Raw genomic sequence first — 18,058 nt, 5'->3', positions numbered from 1 at the left:
ACGCAACTTTTGGCAAAGTTTTTCAAACAACTTGCACATTGGGTTCAAATCCACTTTGAATTTTTGAAAATTTAATAGGGGTCACCGAGCTCGTTTTTGAGTTATTAGCAGTTAGAGCTAAAATTAAAGGTGTTTTTAGCAGGTCATTCTGTTGCTATGGTAACCTGTTTTGTCACCAAAATAATAAAAACGAGTTCACCAATGATTGAGTAGTTTTTTTGATACCATCTTTGTAGCATCTACTGATGTAGAGTGGTTATAATGATACATCAAAATGTAAGTCTTGGAAAGCGATGGAAACTGTTGCCAGCCGCCTAAAAAGAATTGACAATGCTCAAGTTCTTTCCTGTTGTTGAGGGTTTTGGAGAGCAAGTTCTTTTCCATGGTGAATACAGAACATGTGACACTAAAAGTTTGTAGAAAAGTTGCCGAAGGACTGGAGAGAGCGAAATCGTTTCCATGGTGAATACAGAACATGTGACACTACAGCTTTGTAGAAAAGTAGACTACCCGGCAACTGTCTTTGAATTCTAGCTCGTGGATTACAGTCTTCGAGTTCCCAGTCCCTTTTGCTGATGGTAATATATAGCTGTTTCTGCAGCAATCTTGTAAACAACACAATTGAGAGAAAATCTTTTTGACGCCACGACGATAATTCTCGCTGAATGCCACGTAGAGGCAAGGATTTATAGCGCTGTTGGAATGAGCGAGAAACAGGCGGACAAACTGAACATCGCATGAAACGTCGACATCGTAGGAAAACAATATCAGACGAATAAAATACAACAACCAGCAACAGAGAAATGCTATCACAACTGCTGTTACCATAGACAAAACCTTCCTGGTAGTCTCTTCTTTGCGCTGTTGCCATGGATTCATTCTTAACGCGCTGTCAGGTTTTGGTAGTTTTCTTCTTTTTAGAGTGACTATTATAGCAGAATATAGAATTAAAATAGCCAGGAAAGGTGCAGCAAAAAGACATAAAAGATTGACAAAGTAGTAGATTTTTTCAGTTCCATTGCCAAATGTTTCATCGAGTTGTACATAACAATGTTGTTTCCCGTCGACGTTGTTTAAACTGACTGCATAGACCACTGGAAATCGAAAAATAGAAGCTGTTAGCCATATGAGAGTTACAAGCAATTTAGTTCTGGGAATTGTTAGAAGTGAGGTCCGCAGTGGAAACATAATAGCAAGAAAACGATCAAAACTGATTGCAACAACAGTTAGAATTGACGCTGCCATACAGGTCTGGTTGAGCAGAGTTGAAACTCTGCAGAACAGTTCTCCTGGTGTACCATCGACTTGCCATTCAAACCCAGCGTATACGAGACTTATAACACGAGGCATATATAGACTAAGAAATATGTCCGCCACGGCCATGTTCACTATGAGATAATGAATAGATTTCCTGCTCGTCATCTTGATCTTTCTTGTCACTGCTATAATTAAAAGATTGCCACTTAAAGAGAAGAATATCACAATGCAGTAAACGCAGATGCGGACTATCTTCACGGTAATGGAATCCAAGACAAAGCACTCCTCTTTTTCGAAAGTGGAGGAAGTCGTGTTTAAGGCGTTCTCCATCAGTCTTTTGCAATATACGACGGATCAACTAAAGCGACTTCTCGCAGAATCTATGTCATCTTTACCAGCGCTTAGCCCCCGACAATGTTCTACACGCAAAAGGACAGTTTCTAGCTGCTGTACAACAAAAATCTGCCGCAGTGAATGATTTCCACAGCACATGATCAGCGATTAGGATTAACAACCAAACCAATCACTTTAATTTCTCCATTTTTATTAAAACTCATCTTTTTAAACGTGAACCTTAAAGAAGCTTCAATATCTGTCGGTTTTGACAGATATACTTTTCTCCAATTGTTTCATCTTGATACACTATTGATTTTGACGATGTGAAATTAAGCTCAAAGTCAAATACTCGAGGACCACTTTGTCGGTAAACTAATACCCAAACTAATTTCAAAAACTGAAATGAAATAACAACTATCTTATTAGGAAGACGTGGGTTCTTAGCAGACATCAGTAGGCCGTCTATAAACAAGGCGACAACCTTCAAATAAGCTCTTTCTATTGACTAATAATTCCGTCAGCTTAAAAGATTGGTTTTTGAGCTATTCAGTTTTACCAAATTAAATTGCCTGATTTCAAAACTAAAATAAGAACTCTTTGTTCTAATTTTAGTAAGTCCTTCGTTGAAATCTCTATTTCGCGCTTCGATTACAAGACATTTTTTTAACAATTCATGCCCATTGTCAGAGAGAGGTCCAACTCAATATGCAATTCAGGGGCACCCGACGTAACGACCGTTTTCTCTCGAACGCTTTTAAACGCTGTTTTAGGCCATCTGGGTTACTTTTAAAGTTCTGTTAAAACTCTGTAGGTTAATTTTAGGTTGCGCTAAAAACGTTTTATCTGTTCGGTTATTCTAGGGGAACTTGAGTATTCTCGAATTTATTAGGGCTTTTTTGCCCATTTCCCGAAAACCTTAGGTCTTATCGCCTTTCCGAAAATGATAGCTGACCTTTTTTCGGTACCCAAAACGACATTTTTAACAATCTGAAAACAACAGACATTAAATTTCTCATATCACGAAAGTTCGAGGTGACAATTCTCTTAAGAAAATCAGAGGGGATTAAAGGCCTTCCGAACACATAATTTACCGAAACGATCCGTTGGGTGCCCCTGTCAATTGGCGCATCCAAGATTTATTTCTCTATGCCATAGTTTCATGGGTAGTTGCATGTCATAGTGGAACCGCGTTAATCCCTGGTGAGGAAAGGAGGAGGATGCCAGGGGGAAGGTAGGAAGGGGACACCCTTGCTCTTAGTGTCTCTGAGACACCGAACATATACAGTCAATTGACAATCCTCAGTTAACTTTGTGTCAAAGTCTAGTGCAGTGCAGTGCAGTGCAGTGCAGTGTAGCGTAGAACAGTACAGTACAGTACAGTACAGTACAGTACGGTACAGTACAGTTCAGTACAGTTCAGTAAAGTACAGTACAGTAGAGTGTAGTGCAGTGCAATGCAGTGCAGTGCAGTACAGTGCAGTGCAGTGCAGTACAGTACAGTGCAGTGCAGTGCAGTACAGTGCAGTGCAATGGAGTACAGTGCAGTGTAGTGCAGTACAGTACAATGCACTGAAGTGCAGTGCAGTGCAGTGCAGGACAGAGCAGTGCGGTGGAGTACAGTGCAGGGCAGTGTCGTGCCGTGCAGTGCAGTGCAGTGCAGTACAGCGCAGTGCAGTACAGTGCAGTGTAGAGCAGTGCAGTGCAGTGTAGTGGAGTACACTGCAGCGCCGTACAGTGCAGTGCAGTACAGTGCAGTGCACTGCAGTACAGTGCAGTACAGTACAGTGCAGTGCAGTGCAGTACAGTACAGTGCAGTATGTGCAGTGCAGTACAGTGCAGTGCCGTACAATGCAGTACAGTGCCGTGCCGTGCAGTGTCGTGCAGTGTAGTACAGTGCAATGCAGTGCAGTACAGCGCATTGCAGTGCAATGCAGTGCAGGACAGAGCAGTGCAGTGGAGTACATTGCATTACAGTGCAGTGCAGTGGAGTACAGTGCAGTGCCGTGCAGTGCAGTACAGTGCAGTGTAGTGCAGAGCAGAGCAGTGCAGTGCAGAGCAGCGCAGTGCCGTACAGTACAGTGCAGTACCGTTCAGTACAGTGCAGTACAGTACTGTGCAGTGCAAAGCAGTACAGTGCAGTGCAGTGCAGTATACTGCAGTGCCGTACAGTGCCGTACAGTGCAGTACAGTGCAGTACCGTGCAGTGCAGTTCAGTGCAATGCGGTGCAGTACAGCAAAGTGCAGTGCAGTGCAGTACAGCGCAGTAGATTTCAGTACAGTGCAGTACAGTACAGTGCAGTGCAGTGCAGTACAGCACAGTTCGGTGCAGTACAGCGCAGTGCAGTGCAATTCACTACAGTACAGTACAGTACAGTACAGTACAGTACAGTACAGTACAGTACAGTGTTGTGCAGTACATTATAGTAGAGTGTAATGCAGTGTTGTGCAAAGCAGTATAGTACAATACAGTATGAATTATTCGTCATATCTGAAGCTCAGTAAATCCAGCGGCTTTCGTAATTTCTTTGTTGACGCTATTGTCGCTTAAAAACATGCAGCCGTGAGATAACTTAGCCCACAGATGCTAAACTGCTGTATTAGTAGACAGCAATTGCAATAGACTGATTTTATGATATTTAATTATAAAAACCAGGGCAAAGGTGAAGGGATTTAATAAAAACAATCGTTTGAGAGGAATCTTGCGTTATTGCACATGAATAGGGAGAGGATGAAAGTTTAATCCCCCATATAGGCCTTATTCCAATGTGTTCCCTTTTTTGAAAGGTTAATAACTACTTTACTTATTAAATGAGAATGCGGTATTTACGGGAAAATCTCAAGCCGAGACCTTACTGTATTGACCAAGCGATGGCGAGGTCAATACGGGAAGGCCGAGGTGTGAGATTTTCCCGTAAAGACCGAACGTTCGACGTTAATAAGCTGTTTATTATATGCCTTTTGCTTTGGTTTTGCGGGCCAGTAATCGGCCCGTGGGTATTTAGGGAGAATAAGACCCTACAATTGGGCAATAAGAGCGCGCGTTATATTGGCTGCAAACACAAGCCATATAATAATGATGATGATGATAACGCTAAACGGACGTGTGTCCACTAATTTTAGAAGTCGATGATGATACATATGAACTTGTGAATTAGTATTTTGGGATCTCATGACATTTTTATTTTCATCAAAATTTAATCTACGGTATTGGAATGTGTGAAGATTTGTAAATAGGTTTTCTGAGGAGATTTTATTAAAGTTCTTGTTGTTATTAAATAATAATAATAATAATAATAATAATAATAATAATAATAACGATAACGATAACGATAACGATAACGATAATAATAACTAAACAACTGAAATTAACTCAAAAGGTATTTTCAGACATGGTACGTAGTGCTTCCCCGGATAACCTTGTACCCAGTTCTTCTACGCGTGTTGCGTAGATACTCTCGAGGAGGATGAAAATGCATGCAATGCTGCTGTACGTGTGAGTAAGATTGGCTTCTTCTGGACTCTCCTGGGATTTCAGAAACCGGGAGCGATCTCAAGATATCTTGAGAGTTATTACCTTAGGAATAAGGCTTATGTGGAGGACGTATTTTCTCTTACTCTTAATTTCCTCTTGATATGAAGATAATTGCAACATACTGGCATCTCAAGGTCCACCGTTATTGAAAAGCATGTTATGCCTTGATTTTAATTATCGGCAGTGACGTGAGTGTTTCTAAGTCAAAGCCCTAGCTATTGCGTCTTATGGGGAAAAATTAAAATGTAATGATTATTAAAAGCTCTACTGCCGAAATCAAGATCAGAAATGTTAGCTACTTGCGAAAAATAGAGAGTCTGTCGATAACTTCTGTTACGCCGAGTTCTTCTCGAGGCAAACAAACAGGTAGAACGCAGTCAAACTCTTAAACTAAACTCGTAGGACCTTTACCGAGCACAACTCTCAAATAGCAGCTCGGTCGTCCTTTAATAAAGAGAGAGAGAATGTCAAGTGTCATGTTGAATTAAGCTTCTGAATATTTAGATATCAATGTATTTTTTCAGAACATTGAACAAAAAGCCACCCTGAACATGTGATTGCTTTTTACTCTGCTTTATAGAAGTCTTCGTTAAAAAACAACGGGGAAGATGAAGGGTATATCGATATTTTGCCACGCCACATCTGGGCATAGGTATACCCCTTCTTCCAAATAGGTAGTTGCTGTCCCAAAATCCTGAACAGTATTAGAAATGTGTTTTTACCTCGAAGTGTCCTTTTACAAGCTAGTAGAGTTATGCCTAGAAAGAGAATCCTGAGTGATAGCAACAGGATTCGAACCTATGACTTTCCGCTCACTAGTAGGGCGCTGTACCACCGAGCCACAAAAGGTTTGTAGGGCCCCTGTAATAAGCTCTTTTGTCGCATACTGTAAAGACTCAGCTTCGTCGATAAATCTTGTATCTATTTAAGGTCATTCTCCCGAAAACGAACGCACAATTGATTTTCATTCAAATTTTGCCTGTTGGCTGCTTACATCAAGAGAACTTAAATTTTGAAATAAAAAAGGGGGCCCGGTATTCGTTTAGGAGCAGGAAAACCTTCAATAAACCCCATAATTCCTTAAATTATCTGCTTTTAGAAACGTTTATATTTGAACCACTCGCTTTACACTTTGTGAAAGCAGAAAAATAGGGAGAAATTAAGCGAGAAATACAACAATGGATGCATTGCATCAATGTTAAGGAGCAATTTGATGTACGTTTCACGATAAAGACACCCATATTTAGTCGACAGGGATTCAATATGTTCCAAGCGCGCAGTATTCTTGAGGGCACATATTGTCTTTTACGAGTGCTAGCTATGCTCTCATTTTCAGTGATAACTTGTTACTCTGCAATAGAAACTGGTCTCGATTCACTGTATTGAAAGAAGGTGATCGCTGCATTCAAACTAAATAAAAATTCGTTAAGTCCCGGTACTCGTTTCCGAGAAAAAACGATGATTCGTCTCTCGCAACCGAAGCCGTTTAGAAGAAGCCACCATTTTGTATATGTTGTGCATTTGCAACTGCTCGCGAGCGCGCGTTAATGACGCAAAAGTCGTGTGCAGGGGATGCGCAATGCAATTCTGAGGAATAAAATTTCTCTTCCGGTTACTTACGTCAGCCTGAGCGTGGAAAATAAAAACAACACACTAACTTGCAAATTCACTTAAATTTTAGATGTTTTTTCTCTGTGTTTCACAAGTGCAAAATAAAGGAAAAGTACAAGCAAAGACAAAATAAGAAAAAAAACAGAAAAACAACAGAAAAAGTAAGAGAAAAACTAACTCCGTGTCGCTTTGTTTGATCTCAACGAAGTGCGCTGGTAGTGTAAATTGCGCACGCGGGGTAACTTTCAATATATCTCGGGCGCACTTCCGGTTTCTTTAAATGGTAAAGGAAACACGGTTTTTCATTAAATCCAGCCTGATTCGACGAGTTTTGATTAAAGCCAACGTTGGAAACATAGCTATGTATTCCCTTTTCAAAATCATGCCTTTTTTCAGAACATTACAAATTGTTCAATATTTTGAAATTCTCTCAAAATCTGACCTTGTAGAAAATCTATGCATAGCGTAATGAAGGTTAAATTAAAAATATTACATCAATGAAAAAAATCTCGTTAAAGCAATTTGCCTTGGAGCCTTTGCATTTTTCAGTATTTGTCACATGACCAAGGGCGTGGCCTAATGACGTCATCACTGGTGTTACTGATCATGAAAACGTTAAAACACATGAAATAACTCTGACCTAACTAAAAACGATAGGGTTATACGAGTATAAATTTTCCTTAGCAACGTCTCGAAAAGATCAGTTAATGGGCCCGTAAAGTAATAACGTGTGCGCCCTCCAACTGACTTCTATCTCGACTTAAAAACACGCGTAACAGAGTGTGTCTAGATTGAAATGGGGAAAGTGGCGGAGAACGGCGAGTGTAAAAGAGACCAGCCGACCCAAAAATCTCTCTTTAGTTTTCCACTTGCCGTTCCCGAGGCTCTCGGTTAACCACGCACCTAGAATAGACTGGATTGCGCAGGACATGCCAGGGGGGAAAAGAATGACTCATAAATGGGCTTTATGGCATTACGAGGTGTGCGCCAATCATTTTACTCAAGTACACACAGAAAGGTTACATTACTTAGTATTTCTTGGTATTCTTGGTATTTCTGACAATCATCTTGTATATGGAGTTTTTGCTCTCACAAAAAGCAAACCAAAACCGAAAATTGCCTTTGTTAAAGATTATAAATCCTTAGGCTTAAATGAGCTTAAAGCTGATATGGCCAGAGCCCCATGGCACACTGTTGGTGCTCTTGAAGATATTGACGATAGTGTATTTTTATGGGAATCTATGTTCAGGGCATTCTTCACAACCACATTAAGAAAAGAATTGTGAAGATCAGAGATAGATCTCTTCCTTGGATGAATTCAGAAATTAGGAAGGCTATGAATCGGCGATATAAATACCTAAGAGAAGCTCATTTCAATCCTGGAAATAATGAATTATGGTGCCGCTACAAACAGCAACGGAACAAAGTTAAGGCAATGCTAAGAAAGGCAGAGGCAGCATATTGCCTTAACCTTTTTGAAAATGCCAACTCACCAGAGGTTTTTTGGAAGGTTACAAACCGCATTCTGAAGAAAAGCAAGATCAAAAAATGTGGGCCGATACAAGATAGAAATGGAAACATCATTACTGGAAGCGAACAGAAGGCTGATTATTTTAATGATTTCTTTCAGTTAAATATAGCCTTAGATCTAACCAGGGATTTAGGCCCACTCAACCCTGATACCACCAACTTCATTTATAAAGTGTGCCCTACTATGTCTAGTTTTTCAGTGGAGTGGAACATAGTTCAGGAGATTGTACAGAAATCCCTCAACCCAAATAAAGCAATGGATTTGGATCTCATTTCCCCAAGAGACCTTAAGTTATGTGAGTCCTCTGTTGTACAAGGGCTCTTTGAAATTTGTATGAAAAGCAGAGCAGATTGCCAATTCCCTATCAGGTGGAAGAAATCCCAGGTAACTGCAGTTCTCAAAACGGGCAACAGGCTAGATGTAAATAACTATAGACCTATTTCATTCCTAAGTGTTCCTTGCAAAATTTTGGGTGGTTTGTAGATCTTTTGATAATCATTTCACCTCTCACAATCTCCTATCGGATAGACAATGGGGATTTAGGAAGGGCCATTCTACAGAAAGCCTTTTGTTGCACCTTACTGAATTGTGGAAAGAAGCCTTGGACGATGGGCTTAAAGTACGCGTATTGTTCATTGACTTTAGGAAAGCCGTTGATTGTGTAGGTCATGTCATTCTGGTTGAGAAACTTAAGGCACTTGGAGTGTCAGAAGATATATGGATATGTCTGGTGGATTATTTAGCAAATAGAAGCTAATTGACACAAATGGATGGTGCATTTTCGGAATCTAAACCTGTAAAAATTGGGGTCCCTCAGGGTTCCCTGTTGGGACCTAGGCTTTTTATTACTTATGTAAATGATCTTCCAGACAGCATAAGAAGTGGCGAAGTTTACATATATGCTGACGACACTACCATTTATACCATTGATAATACTACTGATGAGGTTGCTATAGCTTTCCAGGTGATATTAGATCAGCTCCAAACCTGGTGTCAAAAGAATAGATTAATTATTCATGAAGGGAAATGTGATGCATTACTCTTGGATACAAAACCCTTTATTGGCCCTCTGAAGGATTTAGTCTGGGGAGACAAAACCATCGAATATAGAATCTTTCTCCGTATGTCTTGGTATAGCCATTGATGTAAGTCTCTCCTGGGCCAATCATGTAAAATCTGTCTCTACCTCATACAGCTCTAAAGTTAAAATGTTAAGACGCATAAGCTTTTTACCAAAAGCCACACTAGAAACAATTTATTACAAAACAGTAATCCCAAGCGTATTATATGGTATGGCTGTGTGGGGCTCTTGCTCAGATTATTTGATGAAAGATCCAGAACTAATCCACCTCAGAGCAGCAAGACTTATCCACAAACTACCAGGAGACATGGGAGACGAAACAGTACTCATAAATGCAAATTGGATGCCATTAAAATATTTTTATTGTTCTCGTATTCTAAATATAACGCATAGAGCTTTTTATAATATAGATTTAGATGATGTAAATAGTCTAGTTGTTAAGAACGCTTCTTCGTATAGTCTTAGGAAATCGTTAAATGTTGCTGTATTAAGGCCAATTTAAACACAGAGGTGCAATTGCCTGGAACTCTTTACCTGACACTGTCAAACAGCTTGAAAACCCACTCTCTTTTGAAAGAAAGATAAAATCGATTAAGACCTATGTCAGAAACATCAGTTTCCAAAAGGAATGCTCTGTAAATTATAATAAGAACCCTGAATTTAGGTATTTTTAAATTATTTGATTACTCTTTTTATCGTTATTGTATATAGTATAGTATTTTCGCTTTATGACAATTGTATTGTAAATTTCTGTTTCTCTTATTTAGACTTAGTAGTAGTAGGTCCACATCAGTTGTACAATTGCTTATTTTAAACCTACTTATCAAATAAACGTATGTATATGTATGCGTGTATATGTATGCGTGTGTAAAGTGAATAAATGTTTGAAAGAAAATTCGCCCTGAGTGGGATTTGAACCCACGTCCCCCCGCATACTAGTCGGGTGTGATATCCACTACGCCATCAGGACAACCATGCTGGCAACACGGCAATCGAAGATGTGATTTACGTGGCATGGAACGTGGTCTCCTGGGAAATTTTCTTTCAAGGTGACAAGGTAGGGGAAGCCTATAACTCCGTTTTGAAATCCAACTAAGGATCAAGTTCATGATACACGACCGAAGTCAACTTAGCGGATAACAATGGAGGATCCACAAGGGATACAGGCTGCTTTGCGTGTATGTATGTATGTATGTATGTATGTATGTATGTATGTATGTATGTATGTATGTATGTATGTATGTAGTTTCTTTGGTCAGCGGTGCTGGAAAAAATTCAAGGGATTGAGGGAATGACGATGCAGAATTAATTTTTTTATAAAAAATAATCATAATTTATTAAGAAAATCATATTCAGATTGAAATATTTACGTTACCTACTTTTATTAGTGCGCACACGTTCTGCGCGTCACGTAAGGCATGGTTTACACTCCTCGCGCGCGCTAGGGTTGGCATTGACGTAAGTAATCAACTACACTACCAAGTACGCGACTAAAATGACAGCAAAATTTTCCTGGTATGATGAAATCAAGTTTAACCAACCTGTACTAAAACCAGGAATACCAGAATAGCAGCGTATCGCTAACCACTATCTGTTAATGGCTTGCAGCTGAAAATCTAGCTGTTATCTGTCGAAAATTATACTGAAATCCCGATCTTCCTGCAGATGGCGTAATGTGCGAGAAACCAAGTAAGAGAGACGCAACTGTTTTACTTACTGGGGAGGTGACAGCAAAAAATAGGACGGGCACCGTAAAAAGTTTCAAAAAAAGATGAATAACTTTAAAAAAACGCGCGGTTACCCCTACATTTTATATTATGAAATGGAAGTGACAAGCCTATTCAACATGTGATTAGTTCCTGGTTGTGACAAAAAGCTATTTGAACTGTATTTTTGCTGAGCCAGAGAAAGGCTGTGAGAGACGCTAAAAGCTCTGTTGCAACGATTTTGTGATTAAAAACATACCAAAAATGGTTTTTGTTACCTTTCACCATGTAGTTTTAAGATCTTTACAAATGTGTTTGCTTTTCTGTATGTGAAGGCGAAATATAAGAAATTAAGAAAACAAGAATTATCCTTTCCTTCTTTTTTTCAGGAAAATGCTGATGCCAGCATTTTTGTTGCGATTCAAGGCTAATTATGTCGAAAAAATACGTGGCTACCCCCATTTTTCTTTGTGGATTCTAACAGCCCTTGCAAAGATCTACTTTGTCCGCATGCATGGTCCTAATCTGCTACAAAAACTTTGTATTTATCAGGCACCGTCTTTAAATTGGAGTTTTGTACAAACAAAGTAATTCACAACGTATTTGGTTACTCGACAAATTGACGGCCAAACAGCGACAAGGTTTAATGTCATGTTGTCATAATTACTATAACCGGAAAGGAGAGCGCCGAGTTTGTCAGTTTTCAGTCAAAGCGCACGCAACATTGCCTCGTCAGTTTGATGCCACGACGCTGGAGATCTTTAGTGTCGCTTAGCAACAGTCGCTGAAAGAAAACTGTATGCCCGCCATTTCTTGAAGGCGTGGAATACTTGAAAGACACTTTTGACTTGTGTTTTTTTCTCGCAACTTTCGCAGGAAATCGTCGCGTAATATAGAGTCAAAATAAGGTTTAAAATGCGTGTTAATTTAATGAGCAATTCCATTAAGCAGGTGTTCCAGACCAACAGAAATGAAAAACATTGGCAGTTTTCATTTATGCAGCCTTCATGTAATGAAATACAAATATCCATAAAAGAGAGCATCTTGTGTAAATACAAATTAAGAGAACTTCCTTCGCTCAACTTAAGGACAGATACGACCAATTGAAATTAAAAACTTTACCAAAATCCATTTAACCATGCTCTGGAAAGCCATTTAACTCGGATCTTTTGAATTAAAATACACTGATGTAATACCATAAACATAAAAGTCTGAAATTTTTCGCAATTTAAGATAGCTTCAAGTGATCACAGAGAAGGTGACAGTTAATTGATTTTTTCTTCGTCTGCCAAGGTTGATGGGGAGTCAGGTTTCTGTGACGGAAAGTAAAACTGATTTTGTTGGTGTTTGCAATATTATTGGTAGAGACAGCACGAATTTGCATTGGGTTAAAAAAAGAAGTCTCAGATCAGCTCGTTCGTAAAGTACTTAAAGAGAAAAGTTGCCTACCATTTTTATTTATTCCGAAAAAATGGAATATGTCAGTTTCCTTACCAAATCAATCCAAGTGATGGATGGTGTTAAATGGGACTTGCAACCAGCTGCGAGTACAAAAGCAAAATTTTGTGTGAATGGACTTAAACCGTTTTTTAGCCCACGCTAAACCCAGTAAGCCAACAAAGACACAAGCAAATTAAAAGATATTATCTCAAGCAGTTATATGTTCACTATGCACCTGTCTCTGTTTTAATATTCTCCTAGATAATCCACTTTTAAGGTGCTTCAATGCTTCTGTGGTCATTGCGTGGCCTAGGACATAGAATTTTGTGTGTGACATTCGTTTGACATCAAACAAGATGCTCCGTAATTAAAGTGTGGCATGTATTTATTCCACTACTTGAATTCATCACAGGGCGAGGGAGGGACGCTTGCTGTTCACCTGTAGCCAGCTTTTGCCACTTAACTCGGCTCTTATCTTTTTTGATAGATACTTGTGGGATTCACGTTCTCGTGTTTAAATGGAGAAAGCGGCTATCAAAGAGGTTCAAGGCCTTTCCTATCCCAACATGACTGCTAACCTGTCCTCAGGAGATCTGGTGTCCGAGAGCGGGTGTTTCCACGGGGATTCAGTGGCCATCAAAGTCGCTCGTATTCTTCCATATTGCCTCATAATCATCGTATCTCTGATTGGAAACTCCATGGTTATCGCTGTTGTGCGAAAGAACAAGCGCATGCGGACCACTGTGAATTTCTACATTGTTAACATGGCCGTTGCGGATCTGATGATCACATTGTACATGCCTAGGATGTTCACTATGGCGATGTTTGGCTTCGAATGGGTCGTCGATGGAACCGCTGGGCTTGTCTTCTGCAAGCTCTCCATCCTCCTCAATCAAACGCCGATGATAGTTTCTATCTTTACGGTGGTCGCTATCAGCTTTGATCGCTTTAATGCTGTGGTCTTTCCCCTGCGAACATTTGTCTCTGCGCGACTTTGCAAAATCGTCATAGCATGCATGTGGCTTCTTGCATTGGCTTTTCGCATTCCCAGCGTTTACGCCGTGCGAACGATGATTGGTCAGGATGGAAAACTGTACTGCAATCTTCTCCTTGATGACACATTCGGCGAGGTAGCCAAAAAAGTTTACTATCATTTTAACATGATAGCAATCTTCTCAATTCCTCTTCTTACGATTATGATCTTGTACACCGCCATAATTGTCACTTTGAAAAGACGAAAAGCTCCCGGTCTTACACCTGAAAATTCGTCCAACAACAGCGAAGGGTTCCGACGTAGAGAAGTTGTCAAAAAGAAAGTCCTTCGTTTGGTATCCATCGTAGTCATCGCCTTTGTACTCTGTTGGTTTCTGTATTACGTTAGACTCAGCATGTATGCCTACGGACACGATCTTCCCTGTGACTGGCTACATGTGCGACTTGTCCTGGCTCATTTTAACAGCGCTTTAAATCCATGTTTGTACGCCGTTTTCAGCGAAAACTACCGCAGGGGGTTCAAAAAGATTGTAGTCCGATTTTACTGCCGAAGAAAGCGCTCTTCGAGTCAGAGTGGAGATTCGCTAGGATCCCTTAGAAGAAGGCAACCAGCTTGGGACAGTAATGGTAGCATAAGCATTCGGATCGAAAAGGAAATTCAAAAAATTTCTTCCTTATAACCTTGCGGTATCTCTGCTAAAGAAAGCAGCGGAAAAGGCCGATTTGGCGGGTTAAAACTGCCGCAGATGGCTTTTAATAAGTTATTCGGTAAACCACGTATATTTAGCGTGACCTTTTTATTAGGCGCTGACATAGAGAGGATATTCGAATGTACATGTTCTTGTTGGGTGCAAAATTTTATCAATCACAGCCCTCATTGATATATGAAGCTATTTATAAAGCAAAATGTTATTCGGGAAAAAAAAATCTGGATGATTTTATCATCAGCAAGGAACGAAGTTCATTCATAGTATGGATTTTGTAATATTTGTTCAAAGGATTTTAATGTAAATCGCCTTATAAACCGCTTTAAAAGCTGGCAACTCCAAAACTCTGTGATGTGAATTCAAAATCCGTTCAAATAACAACCAGCGTTTTTAAAGGTGTCAGACTAATACTGTCTTCCTGAAAAAATTACGCACGGAAGTATTTGCATAAGAAAAAAGCCACATAGGGACAAATTTTATGACGTTTTTTCTGCAAACCGTTTGACTGGAACCTATATTTGAAATGTTGACTCTTCAGTATTTCATACAATTTCAAAAACCAATATGTAATGTTATGAATGTTATTACAGTGTACCAAACTAAACTGAACGGAAATTACGTTTAGTCACGGCTGCTTCATTTGAAGAAATTTTTAGACTTGACAAAGAGAAAAAAAATATGACAAATTTAACTTGTCAATATTTACTTATGTAAACACATTTTTCCTTGTTTGATGGACATGACTTTGTATAGAGTTGTGTTTTTGTTTGTTTTTGGAAATGTAAATCAATTTCATTTCTTTAAGCTAACAGCATGGGCGCGGACATGGAATAATTCAAAACGAACTAAAGCTATAATCGATCAATGTATTTATACAATTTGTGCGCAAAATTGTTAATGCTTCGACACGGAATAAATTGTGTGTGTAGAGACGTCAATGCTTCGACACGGAAAAAAATAATTACTTGACCGTTGTGTGACAGGTTTTGCAACAAGAAGCATTAAGTGATTGCTTAAAAACACAACAACGACAGTAAAATGTTAATATTGATGCAAGTTGCCCCTTTCTTTGCCGAGAGATCTGGGAACAAAATTGGCTCATTTCATGGCTTGGGTTTAAACTCACTGCATTTGATTTTGGTTAGTTTACTTTAAAATTGAGTGATTTTAAGAAAACGCATGCAACCTTAAAACTTTTCACACGGCCAATAAGAAAGCAATACAGTCAGCTAAACTTGCACATTCAAACCAGTATAAAAAAAAATTAAAAAATAACAAAAGAAAAGAAAAGTCTTATCAAAGTGCTTATTAATATTCATACTCAGCAACTAAAGATACATGAAGTTAATTTAAATACCTTTCGTATTTCGTTGTCCTCTTTGTTACTTTATGATAATTGCTTTCTGTGTTAGTAAAATATAGTGACATAAATGATTTTACACGGTAACTCTTAATAGAAATAATTTTATGTTATTGTACATCATTGTACCATACATAGTGCAAAATTTCTCATTTGTCCAGTACAAAAATATTATCTAAAAGTGCTTCTTTTCCCATTCCACGGGCCTTTCTATCTTCAGGAATGATACCTATAGATAATTGCATGTTTTGTGTCAGTGTAAGTAACTAAAATAATAATAAAAAATAACTAATAAAATCAGGTAGATTAGTATATTTTGCGTGTTTGTTTGCAATGTTAAATGCAAAGCCTAATTCCATTTTTTTACGCTACATATGGGATGTCCCAATACAATATCTGGCTTTACTTTTGTGCATATTTCCAATTCTATTTTTGAATTTCTTCTAGGGCTATTATTTTCTAATGAAAGGCACTTGAACCTAACAGTCCTTTTGTTTATTTAGAAGCGCATGTGAGTATCGGCAAATGGGCCATATTCGTATTTTCGGTATTGGACTGGAACTAGCTTGCAATGGAGGCTCATGTGGGGAAATAAAAAAGAGACTAAATAGGCCACGCTCGATATATCCATATTCTAACATGGCTCCGAGGCTTTCAGGACACACTTCTATATTTGGTGATGTTTTCTTTGTATTCAGGTCTCTTTTGGGAATTGAGAGACAAAAGAAACTTTAAAAAAATTACAATTTTGACCCGAAAGCCTCGGAACCATGTTAGAAGATTGCTAATCGAACGTGGCGTACCATTTGCATTTGAAAATATTCCCTTCATTAGCCTAAGTTGCAAACTAGTTTCAGCCCAATACCAAGGATACGGAAATGGTCTGTTGTTTTGGTAAATTTGGCAGCATACTGTTAGGTAATCAGAGGTGGACTATCTGTTCACCCAGGAGGTGACAGAAAACCTGCGACGATGCCTCGGCCCCATGCGTCAGGTAAAACGAAGGCCGAGCATCAAACAGAGTGAGATGTGGGTACGAGTTAGTTGGCAGCTTGCCAAATCGCTGGGTTCAATTCTCCGTGACTGCCTTTAGATAGACTTGGTGGTCCCGAACTCAGTTCTTCTTTTGACATTTTAAATTATCAGCTAGTCAGCCTCTTGGCAGTTGAGATTATGATGTTTGGTTTTGTTCTGTTTATCAAATTCTTCTCATCTCATATGTACCCTGGATGTCAAAGGTTAGTTTTAGGCGGTTCCCAGTTTTATTCAGGTATCGCCCTGATCTCGACGTCTGCGACGAATAACAACCTCCCATCGATACAAAATTCAGTGTTAAACCGGCCCAACTGGTAGAGCCTACACCTTAAGATGTCTCTATGACTCCAAAGTAGACAAACGTTTGCAAGGATGGACCTTTTTACCGATGTCAAGCTTCTCCGATTTTTGGATTCAAACAAAAAAATAAACCACACCGCTCAATTTATTGATGCCGAATTGAGTAACTATGGAGAGTTTCATTAGAAACTCGTAAAAACATAGGACTTCGAGAACTATGAGAGCTTGCCACACATTTCTTTGTAGAAATTGGCGAGTTAAGGGTCCCATACCTTTGTGAGTTTGCAAAGGATTCTTATAAAACTTCTTAGATTTACTAGATTCGACGTGATAAATTGAACTATAGCGGTGTTTTTTTTGTTGATTTGAAAAATACGAAGAATTGTTGAGATTACGTGACATTGACAAAAAGGTCCATTTAAACACAAAACTAACGTAACATACCACGGCGAAACTGACCAACATGAAAACTATACTCAATAAGAGCGGTATGAGTTTGGGATGAAGCTTATAGACTTCAGTTGCATCTTTGTCGTTTGTAAATCCCTCGATGTTCGCCATTAGGCCTTCTTCAAAGGCAATTTCATCCTCTTCCATTTCCGGCAGATCGCCTTCCTCGTCTTCTTCGTCCAGAAGTTCTCTTTCCCTCTGCCGTCATAAAATAAATACTCGTTTTTTTCAAAACAAAGGAGCGCTGTACAGAGAAAACATGTGTTGCTTAGAGTGCCTATGATTGTCTCTTTTCAAGGGCCGGGAAGCCTGAGATTCGATATTGGCCGAGTGGTTAGGGCGCTGGACTTGAAAATTGGAGATCGCGGGTTCAAGTCCCGCTCTTTTCACTTAGCTGAAGCTGTTTCTCGGTAGACCCTAGTTCAACTCCTCGGTCATGCTTGGAAATAGCCAACTGGTCTGCCTCCCACCAGTTGGGATTTTTAAGCCTATTATGCTTAGTTTATATTTGCTTCTTTCAGTTAAAGTGGCATGCCTGTGAAATAGCTCGGTGTAGCTAAGCGCACTGACCACTGTAAACTACCTGACATTATTTAAACTTTTTTTGAACATTTCACACTAATCTTTTAAGATCTTTTAACTTTGTGGAGACTCCTCAGTGCCTTTAAATAGCTCTTACAGGGTTTTGAATTTTTGGCTAAGGAATATGGCACCTTCCG

General features: G+C 39.2%; 2 protein-coding genes across 2 annotated transcripts; one reads left to right on the top strand and one right to left on the bottom strand.

Annotated features, from left to right (window-relative positions):
• Window positions 1–80: 80 nt before the first annotated feature.
• On the bottom strand, window positions 81–1,990 carry LOC145480330 (histamine H2 receptor-like). The gene has a single exon (XM_081458622.1). It carries the CDS (start codon window positions 1,585–1,587, stop codon window positions 484–486), a length of 1,104 nt encoding a protein of 367 aa, XP_081314748.1. The 5' UTR covers window positions 1,588–1,990; the 3' UTR covers window positions 81–483.
• Window positions 1,991–12,646: 10,656 nt separating this feature from the next.
• Window positions 12,647–14,398, top strand: LOC145480329 (somatostatin receptor type 4-like). The gene is made up of 2 exons (XM_081458621.1): window positions 12,647–12,662; window positions 12,982–14,398. The coding sequence occupies exon 2, from the start codon at window positions 13,013–13,015 to the stop codon at window positions 14,165–14,167; it is 1,155 nt and encodes a 384-aa protein (XP_081314747.1). The 5' UTR covers window positions 12,647–12,662; window positions 12,982–13,012; the 3' UTR covers window positions 14,168–14,398.
• The last annotated feature ends 3,660 nt before the right edge of the window (window positions 14,399–18,058 follow it).

Source organism: Orbicella franksi, chromosome 3, assembly GCF_964199315.1.
Source record: "Orbicella franksi chromosome 3, jaOrbFran1.1, whole genome shotgun sequence".
In the NCBI taxonomy this organism is placed as follows: domain Eukaryota; kingdom Metazoa; phylum Cnidaria; class Anthozoa; order Scleractinia; family Merulinidae; genus Orbicella; species Orbicella franksi.
The sequence above is the reverse complement of the archived record's forward strand: the minus strand, read 5'-3'. Positions and strand labels throughout refer to the sequence as shown.

Excerpts from the sequence above, each read along its gene's own strand:
- LOC145480330 (XM_081458622.1), bottom strand. The coding sequence starts at position 1,587 with ATGGAGAACGCCTTAAACACGACTTCCTCCACTTTCGAAAAAGAGGAG.
- LOC145480329 (XM_081458621.1), top strand. The coding sequence starts at position 13,013 with ATGGAGAAAGCGGCTATCAAAGAGGTTCAAGGCCTTTCCTATCCCAAC.